This window comes from Salvelinus namaycush, chromosome 35 (assembly GCF_016432855.1).
Source record: "Salvelinus namaycush isolate Seneca chromosome 35, SaNama_1.0, whole genome shotgun sequence".
In the NCBI taxonomy this organism is placed as follows: domain Eukaryota; kingdom Metazoa; phylum Chordata; class Actinopteri; order Salmoniformes; family Salmonidae; genus Salvelinus; species Salvelinus namaycush.
Window position 1 is genome coordinate 18,011,804 of NC_052341.1, and position 19,924 is coordinate 18,031,727.

General features: G+C 46.0%; 1 protein-coding gene across 1 annotated transcript in view; it reads right to left on the reverse strand.

The window, feature by feature from the left end:
- The window catches only part of lrpprc (leucine-rich pentatricopeptide repeat containing), a 71,293-nt gene that overhangs the window by 25,456 nt on the left and 25,913 nt on the right, over positions 1 to 19,924 (reverse strand). The window contains exons 23-27 of the mRNA XM_038974799.1: positions 12,582 to 12,789; positions 6,062 to 6,186; positions 4,269 to 4,375; positions 578 to 646; positions 412 to 502 (exon numbers count right to left, since the gene is read on the reverse strand). Coding sequence (XP_038830727.1) covers positions 412 to 502; positions 578 to 646; positions 4,269 to 4,375; positions 6,062 to 6,186; positions 12,582 to 12,789 — 600 coding nt within the window. The remainder of the gene's footprint in view (positions 1 to 411; positions 503 to 577; positions 647 to 4,268; positions 4,376 to 6,061; positions 6,187 to 12,581; positions 12,790 to 19,924) is intronic.

A 19,924-nucleotide genomic window follows, 5' to 3' on the forward strand; every position in this document is an offset into this window, starting at 1 on the left:
GGGGGGGGGGGGGGGGGGGCTTAATATAACCAGTCAGGGGTAAAGTGAGGTTCATAAACTTCCCCTGTTGGAGAATGTAGATCCAGTCAGTCCATCCATACAGCGATGGTGAGATACAGGAAAGACCTTAGAATTATGAATTAGAATCAGGGTTGGGCTCTATTCGAATTGAAGGGAGTCAATTTAGGAAGAGATTTGACAAATATCATATCCTTTTCAGTTTATCGAGAAGCCATGAAAAATAGATGCCCCTTTTTCAATCATTTATTTGAAATGTCAGTTTACTTCCTGAATTGACTGCCTTTGATTCAAATTGAGCCCAACCCTGATTAGAATACTAATAGAATAGTAACTTAATAGGATGTCGACAGGAAAGCCAGCCAGTCAGAGAAGAGTAGGGGGGGGACTTACTGCAGAGCCGCAACACGTAGTGATACAGCTCATCTCGGTCACATTCAAACAGCTTGGCTGTCATATCCACCATGCTCTCCAAAGACTCCATCTACACAGGGACACAATACTTTAGACGTGGTGTGTGCGCATGTGTGTGCGCGACTGTGTGTGGTCTCTCTCTCACCTGGTTGCCGTTAATGCATTTCTCAGCGTACCACTGAAGGCGTCCTGGTCTAGCCCTTAAACCTGGAGTCTGAGACCAACAGAAAGGACTTAATTAAAACAAATACAGCGTGGTTTATGTTAAATTAACTAGTGCCTGATAAACCTTTCTGTATTGCATACTGTTCAGAGTACATCAAAAATCCAACAAGCTGAAACATACAGGGACCTCCATTTCATACCTCATAATAAACATTAAACCCATAAATTCCTGTCATTTCCCAGAAGTGAATATCTGAACTCTAGAACAATCCCCCTGTGAGTTATCCAAGAAAGTAATATCCAACAGGCTCAAAATGACCAGAAACAAAATCACATATGAAAAAGATAGAAGATGAAGGGTGTATATGGATAATACCAGAGCCATATAATAATGGTTCTGGATAATACTATGGTATGATGCCCTTTGGACACGCACACTGAGAGGGTGGCATAAGCACACTGTATTTTTGGAGTGATATGTGTTCATATGGGCTAGGGAGGGTGGGGTGGAAGTGGTTAGAGATGGGATAGCATTTCATCAGTGCTCCAGTCAATCAGAGTGAGATAGTCCCTTGGTTCTTCCACTCTGCCCTGACATGTTAATCTGTCTATGACCAAGATCTCTCAATCCCCCTGTGCTGCAGGACCATGGCTACTTGATCAAAAAAAGACTACGCATTATGGTCTTATACAACCAGCCAAAGGACAAATTACAATTTGTTCTGTTCTCCGCCGCCGCGTCTAATCTGCTTAGCAAATAAGGCCGAGTGCAAGTGGTACATATTTTTCCTACAGCAAACAGGAACCCCCCCCCCCCCCCACCCCTCCAGCCCAGCTTGCTACCCCCCCACCCCTCCAGCCAGGGATCTAAGCCCCCCTAGGGCAAATCTTCCCGGGCATAAAATCCATGGTGATAAGTCCCTCTTCACCCACACACACTCTCTACTTTTCACTTCCAGCACATATCCCAATCCCCAAAAGGACATCTAGGTCAGATTATTAAGACAATCTCCTGCCTGCTGCTTTGTGGTTTATGAAACTCAGCCCCTTTGACTATGCTGTCTGGACTAGAGTGCCACAACAAGCTCACATCACACACACACACAGCAAAGACAATGCAGTAGTGACTGTTGCGCAAACTCACATAGCCTTTCTATACTCATCCTCATGTAGTCATACTACCCTCTCACAAATTATGCTCAACAATCTCAATTCCTTGTATTTGACACTTATAATTAATACTCCCCACTTACACAAAACTCACCGTACCCTACACACACACACACCTACCTAATGGTGCCCACCCCTTAACAAAACCACCTAACCTTAACCATAACCAAAAAGTGGTACCCATTTCTATTGTATTTCATTTAATTACCTGCAATTAAAAACCTTGCAATTATACAAAACAGAGTCAGCGGCTAGCCTCTCTGTTCTGACACTTGAAGCTCCACTGAAGAGGAAAGGTCTCTGTGATAGATCTCCGTCATCCATCTGACCTCCCAGATATCACTCATTTTAATTAGTGGGCAGAGTTAGGGGGCAGAGTTCACATGGAGAGGATCTGGCTGGGGGAACGAGAGCTTTTTCTGATTCTGACCTACCGGTCCGACATGAGACCACTTCGCTGCTATTTATACACACAGACCAGGTAGAGAGTTCTCTTCTACGTTTAGCCTCAATACAAAGCTCTGCACAATATGGAGACATTAAGCACAGTACAACAACAACATGCAGTCAGTCACAAGTTCACAAAAAAACAGAAAGGAGACCCCCCTTAGGCCTAAATCCAACTGCCCACATTTGAAACAGATTATCACAAACATACAAAACCAGAAGAATGTCAATGGAACTGAAGGGCATTTCATGTCAAAACAAAAACCCAAAAGAAGATGTTGAAATGTATAATACTAAATGTTTTGTGTTGGTCTGGTATCATCTGAAGCTTGTCGGAACCTCCCCTTCTAAGATGACATGGGACAGGGACTGTACGTTCCATTCTTAGAGGGGTATTAGTACACAATAATAGCATGTCAATATTTAAGAGGGTTTGCGAATCATAGTTCATGTCCTAAATCCTCCTTATAGAAACTCAGAGGGGACAAGCAGCTTTTGGCAAGCCCTGTCACAGGGCCAGGACACCATGATACATAGATGATCTGGTAAAGTTGAAAGAGAGAGCGAGAGAGAGAGAGAGAGGGAGAGAGAGCGAGAGCCACACAGTTCCAGCAGATAGCATTATTCTCATCCTGAAGAATCAGGATATTAAAAGGCATTCAGGGCCAAATAACTAAATCGCCTGCTCCCCTCCTTATCGAGTGACCATCCCTCTACTGTCGATCCATCCTCACCGACATCATTTTCATCTTATCCCCCCCGGACCAAAGCCTCCTCATCTGATGAGTTTTTAATAACCAGGAAGAGGCTTAGGATGGGCCCTGCCAGCCAGCCTGCTGCAGCCCAGAACAACAATAACAACCACCACTACATCTACCTAACTTTAATAAGGATCGTATGAGGGCACAGTTCTGGAAATGGTAAGGGTGTAATCCTAAACGGCATGGATTGTGTCTATGGTCAAATGAATATCTGCATTAAGACGCGCACATATGGTTATAGCATCTGCGTTCCAGCTTCCGCCCCACATACAACACACGCTACACAAATACCCCCATTTGACTTAAAACAAGAATACGCACAGACACACACCTCATGGCACTAATCCGTACTAACTGGTATCCATCCAGTCATGCAAGTGGACAGAGTAGACAGGGGAATTGAGCTGGGAGATTAGGATGGTTGGATAATTAAACATCTGAATGGTTTTGTCTAAATAAATGTTCAGTGAGGAAGAATAGACTCCTGAGCTGCAAGTGTTTGGAGTGTGTCAGGGGGAACGGCCTGAAAGCAGAGACGGCGGATGGATTGACACGAACAAAAGACACAGAAAACGAATCAAGAAAACAGGACTTGTACGGAGCGCTTCTTCCCTAGGTACCTTCAACTAATAGAAGCTCTTCTCCACTCCAGCCGCAAAACATCTTCAATATGCAGCTCTGCTGAACCCTAACCCTGCCCCCAGAATGATGTACCCCCTCAAACCTAACGAGTAACCACCTCACAACAGCCCAATTAGCACCCCTCTCCTGAAACGGTGTTCGCTGGCCATCTCAGAAGATGGCTATATCATAGTAATGTGGTTCCTGAGACGTTCAACACCTCCCCAGAGTTTTAGGCATTAACCTACCCCTTAACACCACAGCTATATACAGCAATGTGTTCAGGAATGTGCCTGTCCCCTCTAGCCAGTTAATATGCAAATACAAAAACGCAGTCAATCCTTCAAATCAGAACTGTAGCTTAACCCCTGACCTGTTAGCTCCCAGGAAATTCACAGAGATAGGATTGGCTCCAATCTCTTAATAGAAATGGGAAATAAGTGACTGCTTTTCATATAAACCACTGGCCACATCCAGCACGGCCCACGCTCAAACACACACTCCTCTGCTTCCCCCACCTGTTCTATTGTGTTGGTGGGGAATGGCATTAGTTCACATTTAGACCCAATCTAATTTAAAAAGAGGGAACTTATTACTGCCGTCTAATTAAGTATCTTTAAAATAGCTGTGTGCTGTATGCAAACACAATGGGAGGTTGTGTGGTGGTCCCACCTCAATGATTTTACGGGCCTCCCGGTGGCGGCCGGTCTGCATGAAGGCGAAAAAGAGGTCGTACAGCATTGTCATCTCGCCTCGCTCCTGGCTCACAAAGTCCATCGCTGTGGGAAGAGGAGAGGGAGAGCGAGGAGAGAGAGGTATGAGAGGCTAAACAAAACAACACACACACACTTGCAGAAAGCTTTTCCCCGCATTCTTCCAGTCCCATTAGAATGGCTATAAGCTGCTTGGCTTTCAGAGCTGAAACTTCTCAAAGAGCTGCTCTCAGCAGTCTGCTGCCAATCTCCCTCTATCAGGCACTGGCCAGGTGGAGATGTGGGGGCTCATCTGCATACACACCAGCACACACACACACAGTCTATCCATAGAGACACTCAAAACTAGTACCAATGCAAACCTCACACTCTTTAACAATCTGTACATTTGAAAAAAGGGACAAACACACAGAAAGCCATTTCCATCCATTCAGAAGTTTGCTGAGGGATAGAAATGAAGTGAATTTTTGATAACCGACACCATATGTGGTTTCCAGGCAGGGTGAGAGGACAGAGCAGCACAGGGGTGTGTGTTTAAGGGGAGCCCTGTCTGACCCTGGGCAGGGGCAGTGCCACTCACAGGGTGAGAGAAGAGGGCATAGGGCCAGGGGATGTAGAGTGGTGCTCAACAGGGGGGGCCACTCAAACCCACTCACCTACAGCACACAAAGGACTTAACCCCTTCACCACCCTTTTGTCAAGAGGAGGAGCCATTAAAATCATGATCGCCAGCATCCTCCACAGTGACCTGGGGCCCGTTGTCAATGGTGGGCTCTTAGTAGACACTACACAGTGACTACGGGCTGTCCTGGGAGAGTGTACATTGTACATCACACACACATTGTTGCACTACATGTCATGAATGTGAGGATGTAGGGAGGAGGGATGGATGAAGAGTTGAGAGACAGCCCAGTACAACACTGGGGACAAGCTCCCTGCCATCCAGGGCCTCTATATCTGAGGAAGGCCTGAAAAATTGCCAAAACTCCAGCCAGCCAAACCATAGACTGTTCACTCTGCTACCGTCTGGCAAACGGTACCGGAGCATCGACTCACGGACCAGCAGTTTTATGGCTTGGGGATAGAAGCTAAATAGTCAACTAATGATACCTGAACTATCTGCACTGACCGAGACTATAAGCAGGGACTGTGAAGTAACACAAACATACGCACTATACACACACGATAACATACGCACTATACACACACGTACGCATGGATTTTGCATTGTAGATATGTGGTAGTGGAGTATGGGCCTGAGGGGACACACTTTGTGTGTTGTGAAAACTGTTATGAATGTATTGTAATGTTTTTAAAATTGTATAACTGCCTTAATTTTGCTGGACCCCAGGAAGTGGGGATCCATAATAAATACAAATATGTACACATTCACTAGACACATATACACACAAACTACACAAAACCCTCACACATTCACAAACGCATAATTTGCTGCTGCTACTCTGTTCTTTATTTTACTCGTATTATCCATCTTGATGCCTAGTCACTTTACCCTGCCTTCATCTACATATCTACCTCAAATACCTCGTACTCCTGCACAATGATCTAGTACTCCTGTATATAGCTTCATTCTAGTGTATTCCTCGTGTTAGTTACTATTTCATTTAGTATTATTATTTTTAAACTGACTCGTTGGGAAAGGTACGTAAGCAAGCATTTCACTGTAACGTCTACACCAGTTGTATTTGGCGCATGTGATCAAGAAATTTGATTTGTGGTGGTGGCATTCACCTTTCTGTAGGAGCTCCGTATCTCCCCTCTCCACCAGGCCACAGATGACGTCGTGGATACGTGGGAGTTGTCCATACTGCTTCTGACACTCCATAGCTGCCTCCAGAGCCCCGCCAAGGTCCTTACTGGTGAGACACACAGAGAGAGAAAGAGAACATTCGTTTAAAATCAAATCTATATGGCTGAGCGAAAACAAGACTATTCCAGGCCTTTGACCTCCGTCACAAATGACTGACCTCACAACAATGGAGCCCTTTTCAGCCCTGACAGGTCAACCAGGAGATGAGGCAATTGGCCACGTTCCTTTGACAAATCTCTCTGGTAGAACAAATGATTCAAAACATTGGGCTTTTCCAGGGTGAATGGATGAATAGACGGGAAACAACCTCTTTTGTGATCTTTAGCCTTCTCTCCTGTTCTCCAACGCTTTCAGCATCCCTCACCCCCCTCACCTCACCCCCAGCTGCGCAATTTAGAGGAATATGGCAACAAAATTAGAGCGCTCCCCGTGCCATCTCCACCCTCCTCCCGCTCCTCCCCCTGAACAAAGAGCCTGGGAGTGGGGCTGACAGAGGGCTGACGGAGAAGACAGAAAAACACCACTCCAATCCCTTCTATTGTGACTGTGCCGCCATCAATCTGTTGATTGGGTAATTACCATGCCAATCACACAGAGGTCACAGCGGATAGGGCTCTGTTGGGAGGGGTCAGGTGGGGTGGGATAGCGAGCCAGAGAGAGGGGAGGGAGTGAGTAACAGGTATAATTTCTGTAGTGTTTTCTACTCTTGAAGATTATACAGCCGCCGGACAAGGAAATGTGCCTCCCACCCCAAAAAAGTCTGACCTTGGTATGGGCAGAATGGAGAGGGGGAGGTGGGTACGGGCAAAACACAGGATGTGATTGAGCTTGGAACAAACTGGGCTCAGGCAATCGGTTTTAATTGAAATGAAGAACGACAACATTATTCATCAAGCAGGAGTCAAGAGGCAATTCAACCACTCGCTTCCTGATTGAACAGGCACTCTCCAGAGAATGAGAGAGCAGCAGAGAGAGGGAGAGAATGTGTAATTTATTCCCAAAAAAAGTGAGGGAGAAACTTTTACTGGACAGGAATATAGTGACCTGTGATCTACCTGCCAGGCGTGTGTATATGAATCCTCAAACTGGAGTTAAGTTACAGCCATACATACACTCAGTCAGTGTTACCTCGTTTCAAAGGTGTTCTGTAAAATTCTACAGAATCATTTAATTCCAAGACGGTCGATCAGACATTTACACCACCCTCCCTCCATTCGACGACACCTCCATTCCGCCCACCCAAATACCTCAAACCCCTTCTTACAGGAAAAAACGTCTTTAGAAACTCCCGACCAGCATCGCAATTACAGCGCCCTCTCCTCCCATCTCCAACCAAAAAGAGAATTAACCATGTTGAAGGCTTCATAATTTCCCTAGGTACAATTTAGCTGTCACTTGCGCTCCGATTTACTCAAACACGTTCCCCCGTTAATGTCACCAACTTTGCATGTCAAGCACTTTCCAGCCAATTAAGTCCTGAAAAAAGATGGTGGCAGCGAGTGCTTTACGCACAGAACCTGAAGGATTAGACAAGAAAGATCACTTCTTTCCATCCTTTCATTATTTCTTTGCACGCCTCTCCTTCCCTCCTTCCTCTCCTCCGTCCCACTCTTTTGTTCCACAGAGATTGGCATTCACGTTATCACACCACTGTCCCCTGGAAGGAAGGGAGGGAGGGCTGAGCAGAAGAGAGTGTGTGTTGGGGAGAGTGTGTGTGTGGGGGTGTGGTGTTTGATCGTGACACCTCTAGCCTGCTGTTATGAGTTACATTAGGACACGGCTGCTAAGCCACAACATACAGTATACTCTGTACACACAGTGACAGACATATTGATTAATCTGTGGTCAAGTCCAACTTAATGGTTAGTCTGTCTCGGTTCCCCATTTCTGTTGTACAGCTGCACTTACATACTCCACTCCCAATTTGTCCCTCACCCACTCTCTCGCTCACGCACACACACTAGGAGTGAATCCAGTTCTCCATCTCAGGCCGCAGCCGCCTGACAGCTCTCCTCCGTCTCATCTCCAACTGTAATACCCCCCCCCCCACTCCTCTCCAAGACTTGTCTCTCCCACCTCCCATTGTTAGGCTCATTAGCATTGCAGGGGTGCTAATCAAGGATATGGATCCAGTAAGGCAGTTAGCTAGCGGTTAGCGTCTCTCAGAGAGAGAGAGCCAGTGTGTTGGAGCGGTGCTCGGCGGCTAACTGGCTAGGCTGACGGGCTGTCAGCGTTAATCTGGGGGAGAAGTGTTCATTAAGTCATTACTGCTGACACTGTGATGAGACAGCGTCGCCAGAATGACACGTAGCGCTTTGTCCTCCGCCGCCAACGCCTCCCTGACTGACGGCACCAACAGAGAGAAGAGAAAGAGGAGGGGATGAGATGGAGAGCGAAAAGGAGGGATGAATAGTGGAGGAGATGGGAAGGGATAAATATGGAGAAGAAAGGGGAAAGCGATAGATGTGGAAAAGATAAAGGGCAGAGACGTGAAGAGAACGGGAAACCTTACTCTGGGGATGGCAATAAATAAGACAAAAATCCTTAACTTACGTCTCTAAACTTTGTCTTTGTGCCAAGAAGAGGTCTAGGCTATACTACGCCACAGAGAGACCTTTACAGGTCTAGAAATCCCTCTATAAAGCATTCCTCGCCCTGGGTTTTGTATTGTGAGCCCAGTGAACCCCAGTCATTCAGCGGTGAACGTGGCTCTGCTCTGTGCAGGGAGAAGAGAGATCCCTTGTTTTCACTGCTGCTAATGAACCTGGGGAAATTACCAAGCTAATCTCAGAGCAGGCAGCAATTAAGGCATGAACCTCCACGGTGTGTTTGTGTTGAGCACTGACTGACAGCAAACAAACAGCCCCAGGGGGGCGCTTGCACCACACTGTTGTATGTGTCAAACGTCCATGTGTGTAAAGGTACACCCTTGGTACACCCTCTCCCAGAGCATGTTTGGGGGAAAAGGGTGTGTGTGTGTGTGTGTGTGTGTGTGTGTGTGTATATGTGTGTGAGGTGGGGGCGAAGGGGGGTTGTTTCGAACAGTGCGCCGCATGGCTGTGGCAAATCCAGCAATTAGTGCTCTGTACATAATTAACATGCAAATGAGCTGATCTACTTAAAAGCTGTTCTCACAAATAGACCTGAACAGGGGCTGAGGGGTGGGGCCATGGGGCCGCGGCTCCCAGAAACACAGGTTTTTCCCCAGGACTGATTTGCATATTACATTTTTAGCGAGAAGGCATCGATAGCCATCTCAGAGAAGCGGAGCGTGATTCAGAGTTATGTAAATAGGGGTCAGGAGAGGGAGGCTAGGGTTGTTAGGGGTACAGCAGCTGGCCCGATCCCCAAACATATACACACACACACACAAAACCTCGCAATCTAACCCCCCCCCCCCCCCCCCCCACCACCTCTGTTAGAAAGACACACAAACACACAAAAATGCATGCACAGCCCAGCCCCAGATCCAAACCCTCCCTGACTGAACCAGTTCCCCAGAATGCTCCTTCAAGCATGATCAGGACTCTGGCTCACAGCCAATGACGAACAATGAAGCAGTGAGACACAGGAAGTCCTTTTCCCAGAGAAAGTGTTCAGGTACCCTGTTGGGCATTATCATCTGGGCTCTGTTCCATTCCACCACTTAGAATGAAGGATTACTATGGGACACACACACACACACAATGCAAATAGTCTGGGTAGCCATTTGATTACCTGTTCAGGAGTCTTATGGCTTGGGGGTAAAAGCTGTCGAGAAGCCTTTTGGTCCTAGACTTGGCGCTCCGGTACCGCTTGCTATGCGGTAGCAGAGAGAACAGTCTATGACTGGGGTGGCTGGGGTCTATGACAATTTTTAGGGCCTTTCTCTGACACTGCCTGGTGTCGAGGTCCTGGATGGCAGGAAGCTTGGTCCCAGTGATGTATTGGGCCGTACGCACTACCCTCTGTAGTGCCTTGCGGTTGGAGGCCGAGCAGTTGCCATACCAGGCAGTGATTCTAGTGGTATGCTAGTCAAACCTGGGTTCAAATACTACTTCAAAGTAAATATTGAGATATACCCAAATACAAATAAATACTCCCATGCATTTGAACCCAGGTCCTAGGAGTATTTAAAATATTTTCAAATACCATAAAACTTCAAATAGCCGCTTGTCCCTGTGCCTGGCAACAGCACACATATCAGCAAATAAACGGCTGTTTCAAATAAAACACAGGGTCTAAATGAATTGTTACATTAAATAATTCAGTAATGACTCGAAAAAATTGCTATTATCAATATTTAAAATCGGCAGTAAGAACTACTAGCCAGTGGCTGCTAACTGCGGAGAACTGCTAGCTAACTGGCAAGTTCAAACAGTCACTTCAGAGTACAGACACCTAGAAAATTGGCAAATCGCCGTCTATTCACAAAAGTAAGAACTGACAAAAATGGACAGTCAAAGTGGAGAATAATAATATACAGTAGCAGTCAAAAGTTGGAACACCTACTCATTCAACCTACTCTACATTGAGGAATAATAGTGAAGACATCAAAACTATGAAATAACACATATGGAATCATGTCGTAACCCAAAAAGTTTTAAACAAATCAAAATATATTTTATATTTGAGATTCTTCAAAGTAGCCACCCTTTGCCTTGATGACAGCTTTGCACAATCTTGGCATTCTCTCAACCAGCTTCATGATGTAGTCATCTGGAATGCACTTCAATTAACAGGTGTGCCTTGTTAAAAGTACATGTGTGGAATTAATTTCCTTCTTAATGCGTTTGAGCCAATCAGTTGTGTTGTGACAAGGTAGGGTTGGTATACAGAATATAGCCATATTTGGTAAAAGACCAAGTACATATTATGGCAAGAACAGCTCAAATAAGCAAAGAGAAATGACAGTCCATCATTACTTTTAGACATAAAGGTCAGTGCAGTCGCAAAAGCCATCAAGAACTATGATGAAACTGGCTCTCATGAGAACCGCCACAGGAAAGGAAGACCCAGAGTTACCTCTGCTGCAGAGGATAAGTTCATTAGAGTTTACTGCACTTCAGATTGCAGTCCAAATAAGTGCTTCAGAGTTCAAGAGACACATGTCAACAACATCAACTGTTCAGAGGAGACTGTGTGAATCAGGCCTTCATGGTCGAATTGCTGCAAAGAAACCACTACTAAAGGACACCAATTAGAAGAAGAAGAGACTTGCTTGGGCCAAGAAACACGAGCAATGGACATTAGACCGGTGGAAATCTGTCCTTTGGTCTGATGAGTCCAAATTTGAGTTTTTGGGTTCCAACCACCGTGTCTTTGTGAAACAGAGTAGGTGAACGGATGATCTCCGCATGTGTGGTTCCCACCGTGAAGCATGGAGGTGTGATGGTGCTTTGCTGGTGACACTTTCAGTGATTTGTTTAGAATTGAAGGCACACTTAACCAGCATTGCTAACACAGCATTCTGCAGCAATACACCATCCCACCTGGTTTGCGCTTAGTGGGACTATCATTTGTTTTTCAACAGGACAATGACCCAACACACCTCCAGGCTGTGTAAGGGCTATTTGACCAAGAAGGAGAATGATGGAGTGCTGCATCAGATGACCTGGCCTCCACAAATCACACGACCTCAACCCAATTGAGATGGTTTGGGATGAGTTGAGTGCAGAGTGAAGGAAAAGCAGACAACAAGTGCTCAGCATATGTGGGAACTCCTTCAAGACTGTTGGAAAATAATTCCAGGTGAAGCTAGTTGAGAGAATGCCAAGAGTGTGCAAAGCTGTCATCAAGGCAAAGGGTGGCTACTTTGAAGAAACTCAAATATAAATCAAATTATATTTTAACACTTTTTTGGTCATTACATGATTCCATGTGTTATTCCATAGTTTTGATGTCTTCACTACTATTCTACAATGTAGAAAAAGTAAAAATAAAGAAAAACCCTTGAATGAGTTGGTGTCCAAACTTTTGACTGGTACAGTATATATATATATATATATATATTTTTTTTTTATGGAGGCATACTAAGACAAAAATGAATGTGACAATGTGTAAATAATAACACATTGCATGAAATGAAGAAATTCATAAAAAATGCTGGAAGTGAAAACTGAAAATAAACAATTAACTATGCAAATGAGCCAAAGCTGTGTGCATTATGGAAAAAGACACCTGGCTCAAATAGAAGCCTGTCTCTAATAAGCGCCTGTTGTATTCAGTGATTTAAACAAATAACACACCGGGTTATTAATTTAAGTTTTAAGGACAAAATTTAAAAATGGCCACATTATTTGAAAATACGCTATAAGTTAATATTTAAATAAGAAATAATTAAATAAATGTATTTGAACACAGGTCTGATGCTAGTATGCAGTCTGGACACTAGAGTCTAGCCCACAAGTCCTATAGGAGTACCTGACAGCTGTTAGGACAGGAGGAGGGAGTACTACTCACGTCTCCAGGTGGGCTGAGACCAGCGGGGAGCAGAGGTTGGCGGTGGGCGTGGCCAGGCCAAGGGTGAAGATGGTGTCTTGGAGCCTGCGGACAGCTGCCACGTCCCCCTTCATGGCCGCAGCATTGAGGACGTGGAAGAGCAGGGTAACTGTGGTGTCCCTCACAACCACCTCCTTCTCCTTCATTTCCTTCAGCATGTCCACCGCCTCTGTGATTTTGGGGGAGAGATGGAGAAGAGAGTGGGGGGGGGAGAGATAAAGTCAACATGGGAGCTGGCCAAATGCATGTTGATAAAACTACAAGCGAATGCCAACATCTGACACAATTACTCAATAAATGTCAGCTAGTATTACAGTCAGTTACTTGTGGCTTAACTGCCTTGTCCTAGAGAGACTTAGGGGGCCAGGAACTACAATGGGGTGGTTAAAATAAGTAGTCAGCGCCCAATCCCACTTGATGGGAAGACTCCAAATGAAAGAGGGAGGGAAGGAGGAGACAATGTGAGAGAGAGAATGAGAGCGAGATGGGGAGAAGGTGATAAAAGGCCCCTTAGATAATTTCACGTGGGGAAAACAAACCGCTATTAAAACAGCATTTTACACCCAGCAGGAATGCAAATCGGCCCGTATAATGCCAATTTCCTGCTAATTGCTACTTGCATTTCTAAACGAGACTACAATTACCGGGCCGCTTTTTCCCGTCCCTGTGCCGAAAGCGATGGGGCTAAATTATAGGTGTGCGGCGAGTGCCCGGCGTGCCCTGGCCCCGGGTCCTACAGAGGTAATAATGGAGGCTTTTCAGCAGGCCGGGCACCCATCTGGCTGACTGGGCCATGCGGAGTGAACACTCTCCTCTTCTCATCTCTCTCCCCCGGCAGCAGTCAGCTGCTCTGTGGCAGGGCCAGACAATTAAGATGTGTTTACACTGTGTTTAGAGGCGTGCTAATGGGATGATACCGATAGGGTCTGTTTACACCGGTGATACTAATCATCACAGCCTGGTCAGAGAAAGAAAACATCTAGCTCGCCAGTACCCACCCCATGTAAACACACAAACTAACTATTATTGGCTTTGGCCCTCAACTACCACGCATATGTGAGTTCTGGCCTCATTTGGACTCAAACCCCAATTGCTACTCACAGTGTGAGTGCTGTGGCTAGCAGACTAAATAACAGCCAGAATAGAAAGGACCCTGTGTTGACCACTACAGGTGAGTGCAGTTGGATCCCACCATCCCTCCAGTTCTGGCAGTCTAGTTCTCTGGCTAGCTATTATACCTCTTCAACCAGAGTGTTCTCTCAGGGATGAACACTCCAGTGACACGACAGCACACACACACACTGGTGTGTGCTTTGGCATCCAAATTCCAGTCTGCCTCTCAATCTCTCCCTCCCCCCTCATTTTCACACGTTGTTATGCAAATGAAGCAAAGTCTGTGACTGTCACAGATTTAATGAAGCAAAAAGTGAAATTGGAAAGGGGAAGAGGGGGTTCATGTGGGTCACACTGGGTTTCTAAGAGGCAGCTTTTGTTTTGTGTCTGGGGCTCATTCTGTTCTCTCCCCGGGGCGTCAGGATGGGGTGGATATGGATCTGAACAGGGCCCAGTTGGGCCATGTCCCTCTGGGGTTGGGGTGACCCTACATGTACCTGTGGACATCCCCTTCACTGGATCTCTGAATATATTTCTCTATAGGATGATACTGTGGAGAGGAATCAAAGCCTTGACAAATGACAAAGAAAGCCTTGGCTGCTGTTCCCCAGAATGGTTGGGTTTTCTGCCTGCAGGCCACGGCCTCATTGTGATTGAATGGTATTGGATGAAAACCTGCAGACAACTGATGAAGAAAACATGGAAAACCAGCTGTGTGGTTCTATGAAATCGATTGATAAATCAAGTACCAAGTATCAAGGGGTAGGACACCAGCAAACACTGCAGCTCTTGAGAACTGGACTAAGAGGCTAGAGTTGAATTCCTTAGCTGTAGGTATGAACTCACTGGGCCAGGGATATTTTTTTAAATTTTATTTCACCTTTATTTAACCAGGTAGGACAGTTGAGAACAAGTTCTCATTTACAACTGCGACCTGGCCAAGATAAAGCAAAGCGACAAAAACAACACAGAGTTACACATGGAATAAACAAACGTACAGTCAATAACACAAAATAAAAATCTATATACAGTGTTCCAATGTAGTAAGATTAGAGAGATAAGGCAATAAATAGGCCACAGTGGCAAAATAATTCCATTCAGCATTAACACTGGAGCGATAGATGTGCAGATGATGTGCAAGTAGAGATACTGGGGTGCAAAAGAGCAAAAATAAATAATATGGGGATGAGGTAGTTGGGTGGGCTATTTACAGATGGGCTCTGTACAGGTGCAGTGATCGGTAAGCTGCTCTGACAGCTGATGCTTAAAGTTAGTGAGGGAGATAAGACTCCAGCTTCAGTGATTTTTGCAAATCATTCCAGTCATTGGCTGCAGAGAAATGGAAGGAAAGGCAGCCAAAGGAGGAGTTGGCTTTGGGGATGACCAGTGAAATATACCTGCTGGAGTGCGTACTACGGGTGGGTGTTGCTACGGTGACCAGTGAGCTGAGATAAGGTGGGGCTTTACCTAGCAAAGACTTATAGATGACCTGGAGCCAGTGGGTTTGGCGACGAATATGAAGCGAGGGCCAGCCAACGAGAGCATACAGGACGCAGTGGTGGGTAGTATATGGAGCTTTGGTGACAAAACAGATGGCACTGTGATAGACTACATCCAATTTGCGGAGTAGAGTGTTGGAAGTCAAAGTCAAGGATCGGTAGGATAGTCAGTTTTACAAGGGTATGTATGAGGGTATCACTCAGCATGAGTGAAGGAGGCTTTGTTGCGAAATAGGAAGACGATTCTAGATTTCATTTTGGATCGGAGATGCTTAATGTGAGTCTGGAAGGAGAGTTCACAGTCTAACCAAACACCTAGGTATTTGTAGTTGTCCACATATTCTAAGTCAGAACCGTCCAGAGTAGTGATGCTAGTCGGGCGGGCAGGTGTGGGCAGCGATCGGTTGAAGAGCATGCATTTAGTTTTACTTGCATTTAAGAGCAATTGGAGGCCACGGAAGGAGAGTTGTATGACATTGAAGCTCGTCTGGAGGTTTGTTAACACACAGTGTCCAAAGATGGGCCAGAAGTATACAGAATGGTGTCGTTTGCGTAGAGGTGGATCAGAGAATCACCAGCAGCAAGAGCGACATCATTTATATATACAGAGAAAAGAGTCGGCCCGAGAATTGAACCTTGCGGCAACCCCATAGAGACTGCCAGAGGTCCGGACAACAGGCCCTCCTATTTGAGACACTGAACTCTATCAGAGAAGTAGTTGGTGAACTAGACGAGGCAGTCATTTGAGAAACCAAGGCTATTGAGTCTGCCGATAAGAATGCGGTGATTGACAGAGTCGAAAGCCTTGGCCAGGTCGATGAAGACTGCTGCACAGTACTGTCTTTTAATCGATGGCGGTTATGATATCGTTTAGTACCTTGAGCGTGGCTGAGGTGCACCCATGACCAGCTCGGAAACCAGATTGCATAGCGGAGAAGGTACGGTGGGATTCGAAATGGTCGGTGATCTGTTTGTTAACTTGGCTTTCTAAGACTTTAGAGAAAGAGTGTCTCCCCCTTTGAAGAGGGGGATGACCCGCAGCAGCTTTCCAATCTTTAGGTATCTCAGATGATACGAAAGAGAGGTTGAATAGGCTAGTAATAGGGGTTGCAACAATTGCAGCGGATCATTTTAGAAAGAGGTTCCAGATTGTCTAGCCCAGCTGATTTGTATGGGTCCAGATTTTGCAGCTCTTTCAGAACATCAGCTATCTGGATTTGGGTGAAGGAGAAGCGGGGGAGGGACTTGGGCAAGTTGCTGCAGGGGGTGCAGAGCTGTTGGCCGGGGTAGGGGTAGCCAGGTGGAAAGCATGGCCAGCCGTAGAAAAATGCTAATTGAAATTCTCGATTGTCATGGATTTATCGGTGGTGACAGTGTTTCCTAGCCTCAGTGCAGTGGGCAGCTGGGAGGAGGTACTCTTATTCTCCATGGACTTTACAGTGTCACAAAACGTTTTCGAATTTGTGCTACAGGATGCAAATTTCTGTTTGAAAAAGCTAGCCTTTGCTTTCCTAACTGACTGTGTATATTGGTTCCTAACTTCCCTTAAAAGTTGCATATCGCAGGGGCTATTCGATGCTAATGCAGTACGCCACAGGATGTTTTTGTGCTGGTCAAGGGCAGTCAAGTCTGGAATGAACCAAGGGCTATATCTGTTCTTAGTTCTACATTTTTTGAATGAGGCATGCTTATTTAAGAGATGGTGAGGAAAGCACTTTTAAAGAATAACCAAGCATCCTCTACTGATGGGATGTGGTCAATATCCTTCCAGGATACCCGGGCCAGGTCGATTAGAAAAGGCCTGCTCGCTGAAGTGTTTTTGGGAGCATTTCACAGTGATGAGGGGTGGTCGTTTGACGGCTGACCCATTACAGACGCAGGCAATGAGGCAGTGATCGCTGAGATCCTGGTTGAAGACAGCAGAGGTGTATTTAGAGGGCAGGTTGGTCAGGATGATATCTATGAGGGTGCCCGTGTTTACAGATTTAGGGTTGTACCAGGTCGGTTCCTTGATAATTTGTGTGAGATTGAGGGCATCTAGCTTAGATTGTAGAACGGCCGGGGAGTTAAGCATATCCCAGTTTAGGTCACCTAACAGTACAAATTCTGAAGATTGAAGGGGGGCAATCAATTCACATATGGTGTCCAGGGCACAGCTGGGGGCTGAGGGGGGTCTATAACAAGCGGCAAGTGAGACTTATTTCTGGAAAGGTGGATTTTTAAAAAGTAGAACCTTGAACTGTTTGGGCACAGACCTGGATAGCATGACAGAACTCTGCAGGCTATCTCTGCAGTAGATTGCGACTCTGCCCCCTTTGGCAGTTCTATCTTGGCGGAAAATGTTGTAGTTAAGGATGGAAATTTCAGAATTTTTGGTGGGGGAAATCTGACATTTGGATAGAACCCAAGTTAACGAGAGTGTGTGGGGGGGGTTAGGGGGGGAAAAAAGTTACCCGCTCCCCGACTGCCCATCAGCATGTTACACACACCAGCAGAGTTGTACTGGGGGAAGGAACATGTTAGCTAGCCTGCGAGGGAATGAGCATCCATCAGAGGAGAGACAGCTCATCTCTTCTTCTCTCCTTCCTGACGGCACCACTAATCACCACGACCAGTGGCTCGGCGCTAACATGACCAAATGGAGGCTAGGCGTCCAAGCAGACGGAGTGGTATGTATATCAGCCAAGCCAGCCAGCCAGGGATCTGAAACTCATCCAGCCACATACTGCCACGGCCAGGTAAACAAATATCACACAGGCCATTAATCCCTCTAATTTCCCTGCCTTGCGTTCCACTAGGCCCCTGCAGACCCAGGGCTGTGTTTACCGGTGGACCCCACAGAGGCTTTAGCTATCCCTATGCAGGGGGATGAAGGGAAAGGTGGAGAGGTGAAGGTGGAGGTAAAGGAAGGAAGTAAGGAAAACAACAAAGCCATTAAAAGCGGGGAGCCAGTGAGCGGTCCTGCCACAAGTCATGATCTTCAGTGCGGGCCTGGCTGTCTGTAGCGCGGCCCGGTAGACCGGGGCAGCGAGGTGTGCTAATGTGGATGACAAGCCGCCGCCGCACTCACTGGGGCTAATGGCCAGCTAACCCCCCCCTCCCACCCTCCCTTCACAGCACCTCTGCTTGAATTCACATGCAAATTTGTGTGTGTGAAATGTTCAAGCACTTTCCCGGACATGATATGCCATTAGTATCAGGACGGATTTCTGTAATTCTGTTAAAGTAGCGCAAGTCCTGTAATTTTCTCTCGCTCTCTCTCTGTGACGGGGGGAGACAAGGCGGACAGAAGGGGGGGGGTGAGAGTGACACGCATCTTGAAGGAAAGAGAGAGAGGTAGCGTGAGAGAGACGGGGCACACATTTACGCTGTCACTGTGTGCACAAAGCAAAGAAGAAACACTTTTATTGTAATTGGGTCTTACATGGGCAGGCAGAAACCCACCGTGGCATTCAGATAATGGCTGGTTAATGTGGGCGTCCTGAGAGTGAGAAAAAGGCGGCTGCTGCCTGCTCCTCGCCACATGCATACAGCCTGCTCTGAGAAAATAATTACTCCTTCAGCAGACATTTAACTGCATCAAACACTTCCTTCACTCAGGAGTTGAACTTTGCTGTTCTTTCATATGGCTTATGGATATAGGCATCTTGTAAAGAAAGATATACAGTTGAAGTCAGAAGTTTACGTACACTTAGGTTGGAGTCATTAAAACTCGTTTTTCAAAATTCCAGAAAATGATGTCAATTAGCCTATCAGAAGCTTCTAAAGCCATGACATCATTTTCTGGAATTTTGGTGTATGTAAACTTCTGACCCACTGGAATTGTGATACAGTGAAATAATCTGTCTGTAAACAATTGTTGGAAAAATTACTTGTCAAGCAAAACTATAGTTTGTTAACAAGAAATTTGTGGAGTGGTTGAAAAACGAGTTTTAATGACTCCAACCTAAGTGTACGTGTACCTGTGGGTGTATTTCAAGGCCTACCTTCAAACTCAGTGCCTCTTTGCTTGACATCATGGGAAAATCAAAAGAAATCAGCCAAGACCTCAGAAAAAACATTGTAGACCTCCACAAGTCTGGTTCATCCTTGGGAGCAATTTCCAAACGCCTGAAGGTACCACGTTCATCCGTACCAACAATAGTACACAAGTATAAACACCATGGGACCACGCAGCCGTCATAACGCTCAGGAAGGAGATGCGTTCTGTCTCAGAGATGAAAGTACTTTGGTGCGAAAAGTGCAAAACAATCCCAGAACAACAGCAAAGGACCTTGTGAAGATGCTGGAGGAAACAGGTACAAAAGTATCTATATCAACAGTAAAACGAGTCCTATATCAACATAACCTGAAAGGCCGCTCAGCAAAGAAGAAGTCACTGCTCCTAAACCGCCATAAAAAAAACAGACTACGGTTTGCAAAAGCACATGGGGACAAAGATCGTACTTTTTTGAGAAATGTCCTCTGGTCTAATGAAACAAAAATAGAACTGTTTGGCCATAATGACCATTGTTATGTTTGGAAGAAAAAGGGGGAGGCTTGCAAGCCGAAGAACACCATCCCAACTGTGAAGCACGGGGGTGGCAGCTTCATGTTGTGGGGGTACTTTGATGCAGGAAGGACTGGTGCACTTCACAAAATAGATGGCATCATGAGGGCGGAAAATTATGTGGATATATTGAAGCAACATCT